The sequence below is a fragment of the Salvelinus alpinus genome, chromosome 14 (assembly GCF_045679555.1).
Source record: "Salvelinus alpinus chromosome 14, SLU_Salpinus.1, whole genome shotgun sequence".
Taxonomy (NCBI): domain Eukaryota; kingdom Metazoa; phylum Chordata; class Actinopteri; order Salmoniformes; family Salmonidae; genus Salvelinus; species Salvelinus alpinus.
In genome coordinates this window covers 235,375-252,620 of record NC_092099.1, presented here as the reverse complement: position 1 = coordinate 252,620, position 17,246 = coordinate 235,375, and the positions used below count along the sequence as shown (strand labels likewise).

General features: G+C 41.9%; 1 protein-coding gene across 2 annotated transcripts in view; it reads left to right on the top strand.

Annotated features, from left to right (window-relative positions):
- slc39a10 (solute carrier family 39 member 10) overlaps positions 1-17,246 on the top strand; it is a 72,242-nt gene that overhangs the window by 24,545 nt on the left and 30,451 nt on the right. For both annotated transcript variants that reach the window (XM_071340127.1, XM_071340128.1), the window contains 2 exons: positions 5,564-6,781; positions 6,956-7,133. In XM_071340127.1, coding sequence (XP_071196228.1) covers positions 5,564-6,781; positions 6,956-7,133 — 1,396 coding nt within the window. The remainder of the gene's footprint in view (positions 1-5,563; positions 6,782-6,955; positions 7,134-17,246) is intronic.

The following is a 17,246-nucleotide window of genomic DNA, read 5'->3' as shown; positions in this document are numbered from 1 at the left end:
TTGTGTCACATTGATTTGACTGTACATAATGTTTAGCAGTTCATTCCCACTTTAATTGTTACATGGTTATATAGTGTGCAACAGTCTGCATTTGGCAATAATTGTGTTGATATGTGTATGAAGTCACTCATATATAAATGTTTTATATTTGTAAGTATCATGTATTAGATGCATATTATCGAGCAGCCCTTTGGTACCACTTAACGAATGGATCCTAGTATTTGAACCTCCTTATCCTAAATCTGGGATAAGGAAGTTAGTCATTGATTAGCTCTGGTATTGGCAGAATACTTGGGACCTGTACCAGGTTATCAGAATTGACTGAGATACGCATGGTGATCTGACATCAATACTAACACAAACATATGTTGGCCTAAACGTTAGTATTGATATAAAGTAGCCTGACGTAGTGACGCATGGGTACCAGAAAGTCTTTCTTTGTGTAGAATGTTTACAAATAATTGTATGATGCAGTACTCTACCCTAGGGGGGACAGATCATAGCAAAAATAAATAACATGGTCTGTTTAATCTCAGTTACTGATATATAAAAATGAGAAGAGAGAAATCTTTATGCACCGGTCCATCAATTTAAGTAACATTATTTTAAAAATCCCAATCAAAATCTGTCAGTTTAAGCTACAGATACCAGTTTCTTTTGCAATCCCTGCGTCTCAATCCACCGCATCCGCTTATGTCGACCTTCTGCATCTGCTGTCAAAAGTGGTAGAACTACAGGGCTGTTTGTCGGACCAGGAAACACCCCGAAAATTGGTCTTCTCACAAACGTCTGTAGCAGTATTGCCAACTAACTAATTTAACCACTCTATAGAAAGGGGAGACTCTTATGAACAGGATGTTGTTCTCCACAGTATGACCTTAAACAATTCCATATGTCAGTTTATACTTTTAAGACGTACTCTTGGAGATTATAAATGCTAAATGATTAAGTCAATAACTGTTAGCTAGTAAATGTCAATATTATAAATTATATTAGTCACATGCAAAAAAAGAATCCTGCTTTGTATAGAGTACTCCAGGCTCCAATTTACAGCTAAACCTACTTTTGTCTCTGCACAATCTTTAAATATACTCTGACTCTACAGATCTATAGAGCATGGATTGATAAGTCTGTCTCTAGCCTTCATGTCAGTCTCTGTCCTTACAGGTGAAATCTGGGATCTGGCAATATGTTCAATGGTAATTGATTCTTGAAGAATATAATTTTATAGATGCCTCATGAGATTAGCAAAACTGTCTTATTCTACCATAACTCAAAATATAAGGTTGTATTACTCCAGGGTTTACAAACGACAGGAAGGTAAACAAAATATGTTTTAAACTATCTTGTGGATGCAAGGACTGACAGATCATGACATCTACCCCAGCCCCATCCCTTAGCTGTATACCAAAACAAGTGGCGGGGCTTCCATTAAACATATCCCAGACTGTAGCTTTAAAGGCATACAAACCTCAACTCAAACTCTCATCCGATTTCATTCATATTGGGATTGTCCTAAAGTCAGGATGTGTCAATGTCCCCCCCAAAAATTCCTTAGCAGTCTTAATTCTCAGAGGGAGTGGAAATTGATCCGCTGGCCTGTAAAAGGCCGCCAATTGCCCATCCCTGGTCTAGAGGATCCTGTATGCCAATCATGGCTGTGTATATGATCGTGTCAAACAGATTTAGACTGAGCATTTCAATGACAAAAGGCTCAGGGAAATAAATGATCAAAAACCTATTTGGAGTTATTTTCATGAAATAAACACACACTGATTTTATTAGACAGTGATTTAAACATACAATTATAAAGACTGCATGTGGGCTTAAAATAAAGGTTGAAGTTGCACTACACATCGCTCTGCCATTTCCTGGTTGCTAATATTCTAATATTTCAGTTCATGTGACAAAATATAGTAGTTAGTTAGTTTAGTTTAGAGAATCATTGTTTAGTTTAGAGAATCATTGTACCATCTAAACCACTGTGAAATATATTTTCCAGAAACAAAAGTATCGTGTTTTCAGCTGTTTGAAGCTGGTGTACAAAACCAAAAGAGACTCAACTTCAACGGGAAGCTTAGAAATGGCGCACATAGAACAAATCTACAGCTTCTTAGACTTGCTTTCAGTGTGTGACAGATCTTCTACTTACCTTTCTAGGATCCTTTGCTCTGGTCTCCCAAAAAGTTACACATTGCCACTTTAAATAAATAAAATAATATTGAGTCAAGGATGCAGAGCAGTGTACATAGTTTGCTTAGATCACCTTTCAAATAATTATACCATTGACTGATTTTAATTTTAATTTCGTGGTGCTTTGTTGGACAATTGTTGGATTCGTTCCATTCCCTCTAGGACTCAAGACTGCTAAAGATTGTATAGCTACTTTTTTGTTGAACTTCTCATTCAAAGATCATGGGCATTAATATGGAGTTGGTCCCCCTTTGCTGCTATATAAGACTGCTCTTCTGGGAAGGTTTTCCACTAGATGTTGGCACATTGCTGCGGGGACTTGGTTCCATTTAGCCACGAGCATTAGTGAGGTCGGCCACTGATGTTGGGCGATTAGGCCTGGCTCGCTGTTGGCGTTCCAATTCATCCCAAAGCTGTTAGATGGAGTTGAGGTCAGGGCTTTGTGCAGGCCAGTCAAGTTCTTCCACACTGATCTCGACAAACCCTTTCTGTATGGACCTTGCTTTGTGCATGGGAGCATTGTTATGTTGAAACAGGAAAGGGCCTTCCCCAAACTGTTGCCACAAAGTTGGAAGCAAAGAATCGTCTAGAATGTCATTGTATGCTGTAGCGTTAAGATTTCCCTTCACAGGAACTAAGGGGCCTAGCCCAAACCATGAAATACAGCCCCAGACCATTATTCCTCCTCCACCAAATTTTACATTGGCACTATTTATTTGGGCAGGTAGCGTTCTCCTGGCATCCGACAAGCCCAGATTCATCCGACGGACTGTCCGATGGTGAAGCGTGATTTATCACTGCAGAGAACAAGTTTCCACTGCTCCAGAATCCAATGGCGGCAAGCTTTACACCACTACACCATGGTGATCTTAGGCTCCCAACGAACAGTTCTTGTGCTGACGTTGCCTCCAGAGGCTACTCACTTCAGCACTCGGCGGTCCCGTTCTCTGAGCTTGTGTCGCCTACCACTTTGCGGCGAATCTGTTGTTGATCCTAGGTGTTTCCACTTCACAATAACGGCCCTTACAGTTGACTGGGGCAGCTCTAGAATGACCTATTGGAAAGGTGGCATCCTATGAAGGTGCCAGGTTGAAATGCACTGCGCTCTTCAGTAAGGGCATTCTATTTCCAATGTTTGGAAATTGCATGGCTGTGTGCTTGAGTTTATACAGCTGTCAGCAATGGGTTTGGCTGAAACGGCCAAATCCATTAATCTAAAGTGGTGTCCACATACTTTTGTGTATATAATACCAGTCAAAGGTTTGGACACCTATTCATTCCAGGGTTTTTCTTTATTCTTACTATTTTCTTCATTGTAGAATAATAATGAAGACATCAAAACTATGAAATAACATGTGGAATGATGCAGTAACCAAAAAAGTCAAGATATATATTTTATGTTTGAGATTCTTCAAAGTAGCCACCCTTTGCCTTGACAGCTTTGCACACTCTTGGCATTCTCTCAACCAGCTTCATGAGGTTGTCACCTGGAATGCATTTCAATTAACAGGTGTGCCTTAAGTTAATTTGTGGAATTTCTTTCCTTAGTGCATTGGGGCCAATCAGTTGTGTTGTGACAAGATGGTGGTGGTATACATAAGATAACCCTATTTGGTAAAAGAGAGACCAAGTCTGTATTGTGGCAAGAACGACTCAAATAAGCAAAGAGAAACAACAGTCCATTACTTCAAGACATGAAGGTCAGTCATTCCGGAAAATTTCAAGAGCTTTGAAAGTTTCTTCAAGTGCATGGGCAAAAACCAACAAGCGCTATGATGAAACTGGCTCTCATGAGGACCGCCATTGGATAGGCAGACCCAGAGTTACCTCTGCTGCAGAGGATAAGTTCATTAGTTACCAGCCTCAAATTGCAGCCCAAATAAATACTTCAGAGTTCAAGTAACAGACATCTCCACATCAACTGTTCAGTGCAGACTGCATGAATCAAGCCTTCATGGTCGAATTTCTGCAAAGAAACCACTACTAAAGGACGTCAAGAAACAAGATCAATGGACATTAGACCAGTAGAAATCTGTCCTTTGGGCTGATGAATCCTAATTTTAGATTTTTGGTTCCGTCCGCCGTGTCTTTGTGATGCAGAGTAGGTGAACGGATGATCTCTGCATGTGTAGTTCCCACCATGAAACATGTAGGAGGAAGTGTGATGTTCTGGTGGTGCTTTGCTGGTGACACTGATTTATTTTTGAATTCAGGGCATACTTAACTAGCATGGCTACCACAGAATTCTGCATCGATACGCCATCCCATCTGGTTTGTGCTTAGTGGGACTATAATTTGGTTTTCAACAGGACATTGACCCAACACACCTCCAGACTATGTAAGGGCTATTCTACCAAAAAGGAGAGTGATGGAGTGCTGCATCAGATGACCTGGCCTCCACAATCACCTGATGTCAACCCAATTGAGATGGTTTGGGATGAGTTGGACCGCAGAGTGAAGGAAAAGCAGCCAACAAGTGGTTATTATATGTGGGAACTCCTTCAAGACTGTTGGAAAAGCATTCAAGGTGAAGCAGGATGATAAAATCCCAAGAGTGTATAAAGCTGTCATCAAGGTAAAGGGTGGCTACTTTTAAACAAATCTAAATATATATTTTAAGTTCTTCAAACTTTTTTTTGTTGGTTTTGCATGATTCCATATGTGTTATTTCATAGTTTTGATGTCTTCACTTATTCTACAGTGTAGAACATAGTAAAAATAAAGAAACCCTTGAATAAGTAGGTGCCCAAACTTTTGACTGGTACGAATTCTGTAGAAATGACATAGGACACAGCCCACTACCAATGTTTTGAAAATGTACTAAAAATAAGTAATTTGGTAGTGTTGTGTACTTTAAATCTGTGTCTTCAATACAGTTGCTGGTCTACGGGTTTCAATGCTCTCTGTAGTTTGGCTTCTTCAGTTATTGTCTATGACGTCTGGGGTCTGTCCCCAGCACTGTCTGTCTCTAGCATCAAAACAAGGGTTCCCTTGCTAACAATCCCCATTGCCTTACCCTCTTTCTAACTCTGGTCTTTGCAGTTAGTTATTCCTATTCAACTCCCTAGCATCCCCCTCACCCCCAGGCCTCTCTGGAGATCTTATGAAGATCATTTGACTGGAATGCTATGTCTGCCTCTGGCTGAAAAACATGAAGGAAAAAAACAAAATTTCTCACACTTTCTCCGGCTAGCTCTTTGGGGAGCTTATTGTGCTCAGGCTGCAATTAGATGAAAGCCCATTTGTCCAGTCTTTATTTTAAATCAGAATGGTTATGGGATCAGTTGGGTAGCTACTTCATCAATTTCTAGGCTTATAACAAAGTTTCTTACAGGTGTGTGTGTGTGTGTGTTCTCTTTACCTATTTTAGGGGTGTCATAGCGGGGAGACGATGCGGGTCCACGCTCACACCAAGTTCTGCTTCCTATGTGTGCTCACCTTCCTGTTCCACCAGTGCAGCCACTGCCACGGCGACAGCCAGCACCATCACCACGGCCATCACCAAGGCGACCATGGCGGCGCTGGCGAACATGATGGTCACGAACACGCCCACAGTGACCTGCAGATCTCCCAGGCTCCTTACGTGGGCGGAGGAGGGTCTGGCGGGGAAATAGATGCGCAGAACAAGGGGAGTCCCGGCGAGGTGCTAGAGCTGGAGCAGCGCTTCTACATCCACCAACTGTTCCGGCGTTACGGCCAGCGCGGCCAGCTGGACTTCCGTGGCTTCCAGAGCCTGCTGCTCAGCCTGGGTCTGGGGGAGGTGAAGGTGGTGGGCTTGGAGCATGAGGAGCTGGGCCACGATCACGTTGCCCACCTGGACCTGCTGGAGGTCCAGGAGGGGCTCCACTCACACTCGCCCACCCACGAAGAGCCAGGGCATGGCCATGGGCATAGACACCAGCATACACGGGAGAGGCCCCACGCACACTACCACCCACATACAGATCCAGGGCCAACTCACTCCCCCTGCAACCAGCTGGCGACCGGTGACGGTCCCACTGTAGATGGTCCATTGGAGGATCACGACCACAAACATGACCACGGCCCAGTAAAAGACAGTGACCACATTCATGATCATAAACAAAATCATGACCACGAACAAGACAAAAAGCACAAACACAAAGAGAGCCAACAGCTCAACCATGAAGACCACAGCAACAAGACTCAGCCTCATCATCATGAACACTATCATGATCATGACCTCAAACCCCACACACACCCCCATCACTCACAAAACAACACAGACAGTCCTCAAGCACATCAAGAGCAGCCATCCACAGACCCGGCACAGGCCCGCCAGGAGCAGCAACCAGGGGCCGAGGCTTCAGAGGTCTCCATTGCCAAGCCCTCTGCCCCACTTACCCTACCTCCAGAATCCAAGCCCAAGAGGCCAAGGAAACCCAAAGGCCAGTGGACCCGAAACCAAGACCACCATAACCACAGTCAGGAACATGACCACGTGCATGGTCACAGTCTTAGTTCTGCGCCTAGGGGGAAGAGGGCGGCAGGTGAGCCCCACTTGAGCCCCACGTTACCGGTGCCAGCCCTGCCCAGGCATCAAGAGGACGTGGTTCACCAGCATGAGGAGGTGGGGCTTATTTATTTGATGTATGATGAATACACCAAATGTTAATATATATATATTAAATGGATTTGCATAAACTGAGTAGTAAAGGATGTGTAATGTAATGACATGGTACTGTTTGATGAACCTTTTCTCCCCTATCCACCATCTCTTCCTCCCTCCTTCCTCAATCTCCAGTGTCTGAATCTGACCCAGCTCCTCAACTACTATGGCCTGAGTCCAGACTCCCGCATCTCGCCCAGCCAGTTCACCTACCTGTGCCCGGCCCTGCTCTACCAGATTGACAGCCGCGTCTGCATCCGCCACTATCACCAGGTGGACGTGGGGCAGGCCGCCCTGGAGCCAGCCAACTCCGGTAAGGCCCTGTGATTTCACTCGGTGACAGTAATGCATTTATGTAGCCCTCATAAGGATCTTACTTCATCCACTAACAAGGTGCCCATTGTGACTTTTATGTCAATGTGACAATTGCGGTACTCGTGTCCAAAAGCCTACATAATGTTATTGGATTGTTCTGTGGACGTAAGTCTTTGAATCTATGTTTCGAATGGTGCAACTCACACATGGGTGGCAGTATTAGGGCCTATTTGCACAATAGATGTGTCAGTCACACCCTGCTGTACACACTTAGCTTCTGTTGCACGCAAACAAAATGAGCACTGCAAACGACAGTATTTTTTTTCCAGCAAATACAACCCTGCTTCTTAGGTAGCACATAGTGAGCTTGAAGGCTCTTCTGTGTCGAGTGAGAACACATACTCAGAAACATGCCAATAGCTTTGACAGTCTCATGATATGGCGTGTGCAATAGACTTTGGCATAACAGTTATTTGCCATCAGCATTTCCCAAGGCTCTGCAGAACTTTGCCAAAACATAAGGGCTGCACAAAGGTTGATCTTATGTTTTTGCCCTTTTATTGGTGTGGTGAATAGATACTACTTGGGGCTGGATAGGCCTAAGTGTTTTTCTGTTTTGACATGCGTTTGATGCAATGGCACTCTCAGCACTGCAATTTAGCTTTTAGCTGCCAAGTACTACTACTAAAGTGTTCTTACCCATGACAATACATCTAAATGGAAAAGGCCTTGAACAACAACATTTAGCAAAACTGCCAAACAGGGAATACTTCCTGTCGAACCTCTCATTTGAAAGGGTTCTTCAATGTCTGCTTTTTTATTTTTACCCGTCTACCAATTGGTGCCCTTCTTTGCAAGACATGGGAAACCTCCCTGGTCTTTGTGGTTGAATCTGTGTTCACTGCTCTGAGGGACCTTACAGATAATTATATGCGTGGGGTACAGAGATGGGGTATAGTCATTCAAAAATTATTGCCCACAGAATGAGCCCATGAAATGTATTATGTGACTTGTTAAGGACATTTTACACCTGAACTTATTTAGGCTTGCTGTAACAAAGGGGTTGAATGCTTATTGACTCAAGACATTTCAGCTTTTTATTAATTTGTAAACATTTTGAAAAACATAATTTCACTTTGACATTATGGGGTATTTAAAATCAGGCTGTAACACAACAAAATGTGTAACAAGTCAAGGGGTTTAAATACTTTCTGAAGGTACTGTAAATCTTTCATTAACACACAAACTCCAGAGTCCCGATGCAACATTTGTGCTGTGGGGCTGAAGACCACTATAAAAATGGTGAAGATCATTAAGAGGGCACTGAAAAAGAAAAGAGGGCACGGATGACTCCTCATTGGTGAAGGACTGGAGTCTCTCCCATGGTGCAGCGAGAGACACCAGTAGGGATGCCCTTGGAGAGAGACTACCTCTCGTTTACCCCCCGTAAACTTCTACTTGTGTGCTCAGAAAATGTCCTGTAAGTTCTCCTTTTTTTTCTCACACTGCCAATTAGGACAGTCTTTCTTTCTTTCTGGGCACGGCTCGAAGGAGAATCACAATTGGAGTGAAGACCAGTTCTCGTCTCTTTTCCCTCCTTCCCCATATTTCCACCCGGCTGTTCCTGATAGGGGTAATTAGAGGGGGGGGTTTGGGTATGAGTTATGTGAGTGTGAAGGACCCGCCAGTGGTGAACTGTCTGATTTACAGTTGCCTCAGGATTATAGGGAGTTTTGCCTGATGTGCAAAAAAGATATTACTCAACGGTAGCAACTGCCTCTGTGGCAAGAGGATACATTTCAAAACAATAGACATGTTGCAAGAGTATGAAGTTGACAATCAGGATGTGAACAAAGTTGTTGAAGTAATTGTCATGTGCGATAAGGGTCAGTTACTTGGCACTAAACCTACACTAATTGAAATACTAAGGTGGGCACAAATGTCATTAAAATAATTGTTTATTCACAAATTAATCAGCTGACGTACAAATTACAACAAATCTAATGTATGGACTCAGGCTGCATCCCAAAACTCATCATACTATCTAATATGTCAAATTAATATGCATTGTACATTTCGTATGTCAAATTAGTATGCCTGTACATTTCGTATGTGCCATTTACATAGTAGGCTCTATTTTCGGCTTGAGCTAAGGCCTCCTTAGGCAAGTGCCAAACGCACTTTAGTTTGCAAGTTCGCCATGTAAATAGCCTACGCCAGGTTCGGCTATTTACCTGTCTAATACCCTCTCGCTTAAGCTGATGTGGGAGGGGTGGCAATATTTGAAGTGTGTCTACAAAAGTGACCATTTCATGTAGCGCTAATGGGACATTTTTAATCGTCCCACACTTAAACACAAAGAGCGTATTCAAAGCCCTCACTTTGTCACTCAAACATATTCCAGTGTCTGCCTGCAAGCTGAACATCTTTGTGTGTTTAGGCTAACTGTCCCTCCCCCCTTTGGAGCACGGCTACAGTACTGACGTACAAGCATGATTCAGAAGATAAGGAGATATTTTTAATTAGCTAGAGAAGAATAGATAAACTTTTTCAATGCTAGTTAAGGATACTATAGGCATAGTTATCACGTTTCACATTGGATTTATTAACTACAAAAAATAAGACGTTTTTAAATTTGGTGCTGCTCAGCACACACAAGCTTGTGAGTTAGCTTGCTAGCTTAAAGGAAATTCAAAGTTCCTCCATATAAGCCTCTTCTAGGTATAATTCTGTAGAACTACAGTGGTTCTTTCTTTAAAAGTTAGGAGCTTATGCCGTGAACGTCAGTGGTAGATGGTGGCATTCTGTCATTGCACCACACTATCGCAAGGGGGAGTTAGAAGGCTGATCTATCGGTAGTCTAAACTGTGGCAATTAATGGAGGCGTATTCAGTCTGAGAATCTCTCTCTGACACTAGAGTCTTGGATCAGGCAACAACAAACTGTCTGTGGTCCTGGAGTTGAGAGGACTTGGGAAAATACACTGGGGGAATTTCACTTTGTGGACTGACGATTTTTGAAAAATAGGCACGGTGGGCTTTTGGTTTCTCTCCCTCTAAAAACAGGGGGGGGGAAAGTAAGGAACTCTTCTGTCGACCCGGCATTAAAGACCAAAATTGCTTAAAGACAATTTGTGCAGTTACGGCTCAAGTCCTCAACTGGCAGCTTCATTAAATAGTACCCACAAAACACCAGCCTCAACGTCAACAGTGAAGAGGCAACTCCGGGATGCTCGCCTTCTAGGCAGAGTTGCAAAGAAAAAAACACATCTCAGACTGGCCAATAAGAAGAAAATATTAAGATGGGCAAAAGAACAGACACTGGACAGAGGAACTCTGCCGAGAAGACCAGCATCCCGGAGTTGCCTCTTTGCTGTTGACGTTGAGACTGGTGTTTTGCGGGTACTATTTAATGAAGCTGCCAGTTGAGGACTTGTGAGGCGTCTATTTCTCAAACTAGACACTAATGTACTTGTCCTCTTGCTCAGTTGTTCACCGGGGCCTCCCACTCTTTCTATTCTGGTTAGAGCCCGTTTGCACTGTTCTGTGAAGGGAGTAGCACACAGCGTTGTACGAGCTCTTCAGTTTCTTGGCAATTTCTCGCATGGAATAGCCTTCATTTCTCTGAACAAGAATAGACTGACTAGTTTCAGAAGAAAGGACTTTGTTTCTGGCCATTTTGAGCCTGTAATTGAATTCACAAATGCTGATGCTCCAGATACTCAACTAGTCTGAAGAAGGCCAGTTTTATTGCTTCTTTAATTAGCACAACAGTTTTCAGCTGTGCTAACATAATTGTAAAAAGGGTTTTCTAATGATCACTTAGCCTTTTAAAATGATAAACTTGGATTAGCTAACACAGGAGTGATGGTTGCTGATAATGGGCCTCCGTATGCCTATGTAGATATTCCATAAAAAATCTGCCATTTCTAGCTACAATAGTAATTTACAACATTAACAATGTCTACACTATTTCTGATCAATTTGATACTTTAATGGATAAAAAAATTGCTTTTTTTTCAAAAACAAGAATTTCTAAGTGACCCCAAACTTTTGAATGGTAGTGTAGTTCTCTTTTTAAAATATATTTTCCTTTATTTCCCAAAAATCATTCCACCCCTCCCCTAATTGGAGGAAACTAATAAACAATAACACCTAGGCTTCTACTTCCAGCTGATACATACTACAGTCGAAGTCGGAAGTTTACATACACTTAGGTTGGAGTCATTCAAACTCGTTTTTCAACCACTCCACAAATTTCTTGTTAACAAACTATAGTTCTGGCAAGTCAGTTAGGACATTACTTTGTGCATGACACAAGTAATTTTTACAACAATTGTTTACAGAGATTATTTCACTTATAATTCACTGTATCACAATTCTAGTGGGTCAGAAGTTTACATACACTAAGTTGACTGTGCCTTTTAACATTTACATTACATTTAAGTCATTTAACTTTTACTTGGTACTCATCCCGGATCCGGGAGCACCCCCCACAGTAAAAAAGCTGACTAGCATAGCCTAGCATAGCGTCGCAAGTAAATACTAGCATCTAAATATCATTAAATCACAAGTCCAAGACACCAGATGAAAGATACAGATCTTGTGAATCCAGCCATCATTTCTGATTTTTAAAATGTTTTACAGGGAAGACACAATATGTAAATCTATTAGCTAACCACGATAGCAAAAGACAACTTTTTTTTCTCCACCATTTTTTTCCTGCATGGGCAGCTATCACAATTTCGACTAAATAAAGATATACACTGCTCAAAAAAATAAAGGGAACACTTATACAACACAACGTAACTCCAAGTCAATCACACTTCTGTGAAATCAAACTGTCCACTTAGGAAGCAACACTGATTGACAATAAATGTCACATGCTGTTGTGCAAATGGAATAGACAAAAGGTGGAAATTATAGGCAATTAGCAAGACACCCCCAAAAAAGGAGTGATTCTGCAGGTGGTGACCACAGACCACTTCTCAGTTCCTATGCTTCCTGGCTGATGTTTTGGTCACTTTTGAATGCTGGCGGTGCTCTCACTCTAGTGGTAGCATGAGACGGAGTCTACAACCCACACAAGTGGCTCAGGTAGTGCAGCTCATCCAGGATGGCACATCAATGCGAACTGTGGCAAGAAGGTTTGCTGTGTCTGTCAGCGTAGTGTCCAGAGCATGGAGGCGCTACCAGGAGACAGGCCAGTACATCAGGAGACGTGGAGGAGGCCGTAGGAGGGCAACAACCCAGCAGCAGGACCGCTACCTCCGCCTTTGTGCAAGGAGGAGCACTACCAGAGCCCTGCAAAATGACCTCCAGCAGGCCACAAATGTGCACAAATGCGCCATCATTTCTGATTTTTAAAATGTTTTACAGGGAAGACAAAATATGTATTTCTATTAGCTAACCACCATAGCAAAAGACACAACTTTTTTTTGTCCACCATTTTTTTACTCCATCAGTAGCTATCACTAATTCGACTAAATAAAGATATATATAGCCACTAACCAAGAAACAACTTCATAAGATGACAGTCTGATAACATATTTATGGTATAGCATATGTTTTTTTAGAAAACTGCATTTTTCAGGTATAAATCACAGTTTACCATTGCAGTCACTATCACAAAACTCACCCAAAGCGACTAGAATAACTACAGAGAGCAACGTGTATTACCTAATTACTCATCTTAAAACATTTCTGAAAAATACACAGCGTACAGCAATTGAAAGACACAGATCTTGTGAATCCAGACAATATTTCAGATTTTCGAAGTGTTAAACAGCGAAAACACAATATATCGTTATATTAGCATACCACATGAGCTAACATCACCCCAGCATTGATTCGAGGCAAAAAGCGCGATAACGTTATCACCACCAAAATATATTAATTTTTTCACTAACCTTCTCAGAATTCTTCAGATGACAGTCCTGTAACATCATATTCCACAATGCATATAGAGTTTGTTCGAAAATGTGCATATTTAGCATCACAAATTGTGGTTATGCTATGTAATCAGTCAAAACATGGCATGCATTCTGGCCGGCGCCATCTTGGAAGGGCACCTAAGTTTACGATTATTTATCGATTAGATTGACTAAAAAAATACAGGTTGGACAGCTAATGAAAGATGCATTGGTTATTAATGCAACCGCTGATTTAGATTTTTAAAATTAACCTTACTAGGCATACAGTGTGCGTTACAGCCAGACTAGTGCCGCAATATTGGCCGAAAAATGTGTTTACATTTTTCCACATAAATACGGAATAAAATCATAAATAGTTCTTACTTTTGGACGAGCTTCCATCAGAATCTTGGGCAAGGTGTCCTTTTGTCCAAAAGAATCGTTGCTTTGTTGTAAAACGTCCACTTCAACTTCGGAACTAGCAGCTAACAGTAGCTACCTGGCACACACATGTCCAAATCCATATCTAAGGCCGATAACTGAGCGTTTCAAAATGCTATCCTGGGGTCTTGCGTTGCGTAATGGCGGAAGTCGAAAAGGGAGCGCACCTCGTTCCTTGCTCTTTTATAAGCTCTGACAAATACGTAGAAACACCATTCCACTTCTCATTGGTTACTGACATCCAGGGGAAGGCGGGTTCATTTCGATCCATAGGGCACACACAGAGTTTTAAACTGATCCGAGATCAGAGCCTAGTTTTCAGACCTTCGCATGTCCTGTCATGATTTTTGCTGTAGAAAGAGTTCTGGTTCACCCACAGACATAATTCAAACGGTTTTAGAAACTAGAGATTGTTTTCTATCCAATAGTAATAATAATATGCATATTGTACGAGCAAGAATTGAGTATGAGGCAGTTTAATTTGGAGACGATATTTTCCAAAGTGGAAACAGCACCCCCTGTATTGAGAAAAGGAACAGCTTGGAAAATTGTTGAAAATTGTCATGGCTTTAGAAGCTTCTGTTTGGCTAATTGACATCATTTGAGTCAATTGGAGGTGTATCTGTGCTTGACATCATGGGAAAATCAAAAGAAATAAGCCAAGACCTCAGTGAAAGATTTGTAGACCTCCACAAGTCTGGTTCATCCTTGGGAGCAATTTCCAAACGCCTGAAGGTACCACGTTCATCTGTACAAACGAAAGTACGCAAGTATAAACACCACGGGACCGCGCAGCTGTCATACCGCTCAGGAAGGAGACCCGTTCTGTCTCCTAGAGATGAACGTACTTTGTTGCGAAAAGTGCAAATCAATCCCAAAACAGCACAAGGACCTTGTGAAGATGCTGGAGGAAACAGGTACAACAGTATCTATATCCAAAGTAAAACGAGTCCTATATCGACATAACCTGAAAGGCAGCTCAGCAAGGAAGAAGCCACTGCTCCAAAACCGCCATTAAAAAAAACAGACTGGTTTGCAACTACACATGGTTACAAAGATCGTACTTTTTTGAGAAATGTCCTCTGATACAAAAATAGAACTGTTTGGCCATAATGACCATCATTATGTTTGGAGGAAAATGGGGGGAGGCTTGCAAGCCGAAGAACAACATCCCAACCGTGAAGCACGGGAGTGGCAGCATCATGTTGTGGGGGTGCTTTGCTGCAGGAGGGACTGGTGCAATTCACAAAATAGATGGTATCATGAGGCAGGAAAATGATTTGGATATATTGAAGAAACATCTCAAGACAACAGTTGGGAAGTTAAATCTTGGTCGCAAATGCTTCTTCCAAATGGACAATGATCCCAAGCATACTTCTAAATTTGTGGCAAAATGGCTTAAGGACAACAAAGTCAAGGTATTGGAGTGGCCATCGCAAAGCCCTGACATCAATCCTATAGAAAATGTGTGGGCAGAACTGAAAAGGTGTGCGGCAGCAAGGAGGCCTACAAACCTGACTCAGATACACCAGCTCTGTCAGGAGGAATAGGCCAAAATTCACCTAACTTATTGTGGGAAGCTTTTGGAAAGCTACCCAAAACGTTTGACCCAAGTTAAACAATTTAAAGGCAATGCTGCCAAATTCTAATTGAGTGCATGTAAACTTCTGACCCACTGGGAATGTGTTGAAATAAATAAAAGCTGGGGGGAAAAAATACATTCTTACAATAAAGTGGTGATCCTAACTGATCTAAGACAGGGAATTTTTACTAGGATTAAATGTCAGGAATTGTGAAACTGAGTTCAAATGTATTTGGCTAAGGTGTATGTAAACTTCCGACTTCAACTGTATGTACGTTTTACGAACACAATCTATTTTACAGTAGTTATTTTTTGTTTTTAGTACTAGCCTTCCTCTATTTCTGATATCCATATTATAGGACTATTTCTCTCTACGATTTCTATTTCATATACCTTTGACTATTGGATTTTCTTATAGGCACTTTAGTATTGCCAGTGTAACAGTATAGCTTCGGTCCCTCTCCGCTCCTACCTGGGCTCGAACCAAGAACACATCGACAACAGCCACCCTCGAAGCATCGTTACCCATGCAGAGCAAGGGGAACAGCTACTCCAAGTCTCATAGCGAGTGACGTTTGAAAAGCTATTAGCGCGCACCCCGCCAACTAGCTAGCCATTTCACATCGGTTACACCGTCCTAATCTCGGGAGTTGATATGCAATGCTTGAAGCACCGCGACGAGCTGCTGGCAAAACGCACGAAAGTGCTGTTTGAATGAATGCTTACGAGCCTGTCGAATCCGAAAACTATCATCTCGAAAACAAAACGTTTATTCTTTCAGTGAAATACGGAACCGTTCCTTATTTTATCTAACGGGTGGCATCCTTAAGTCTAAATATTCCTGTTACATTGCACAACCTTCAATGTTATGTCATAATTACGTAAAATTCTGCAAATTAGTTCAACGAGCCAGGCGGCCCAAACTGTTGAATATACCCTGACTCTGCGTGCAATGAACGCAAGAGAAGTGACACAATTTCACCTGGTTAATATTGCCTGCTAACCTGTTTCTTTTAGCTAAATATGCAGGTTTAAAAATATACTTCTGTGTATTGATTTTAAGAAAGGCATTGATTTTTATGGTTAGGTACACGTTGTAGCACCGACGGTCCTGTTTCGCGAATGAGCACCGCATCGATTATATACTACGCAGGACACTCTAGATAAACTAGTAATATCATCAACCATGTGTAGTTTTTTTATGAGAAGTTTAATGCTAGCTAGCAACTTACCTTGGCTTCTTACTGCATTCGCGTAACAGGCAGGCTCCTCGTGGAGTACAATGTAAAGCAGGTGGTTAGAGCGTTGGACTAGTTAACTGTAAGGTTGCAAGATTGAATCCCCGAGCTGACAAGGTAAAAATCTGTCGTTCTGCCCCTGAACAAGGCAGTTCACCCACCGTTCTTAGGCCATCATTGAAAATAAGAATGTGTTCTTAACTGACTTGCCTAGTTAAATAAAGGTGTAAAAAATAATTTTAAAACGGTGCCCAAATCGGTGTACAAAAATACCGATTTCCGATTGTTATGAAAACTTGAAATCGGCCCTAATTAATCGTCCATTCCGATTTAATCGGTCGACCTCTAGTCTGAATACTTTCCGAATGCACTGTATACCAGTACATTTGTAACAACTGATTTTTAAAGCATTTCTTAACTTCTATTAGATCAAATAGGCCTCATCTCATTTAGCAATTACATTTTATGTTGACCAAATTCAACACTCCCCACTTTCAGATTTTGGACAGGAGTCAGCTCTTGCTTCACGTCTTCCTCTCTGACACTATTTAATTTAAAAGGCCAAGCAACTGGTGTGAATGCGGAATATGAAGCAGCTACACAACAAATCCTGATGCAGAATCTTCTAATAATAATGGTTGGCAAAATCTCACTAAAGTGAAAAACTGGGTTTCACCAACAGATTTATATAAAACATATGCATTATTGACACATTGTCACCATAACCAAGTTAACAGCCGCAACATTAGCTTGCTTAGCCATATACCTAAAATCTCATTGGTTGAAGTTGTTCCAACTTCAGAAGCACTAAAATGCATTCATGTCATCTTCACCAACTGGGAGCTACGAGATTTCAAGGACTATCTGAGTGCGACAGTTTACCTGGCTCAAAGGTTAGCCACCTTTTGTGGCATATTCGCTTCATGGGCATCAACACCT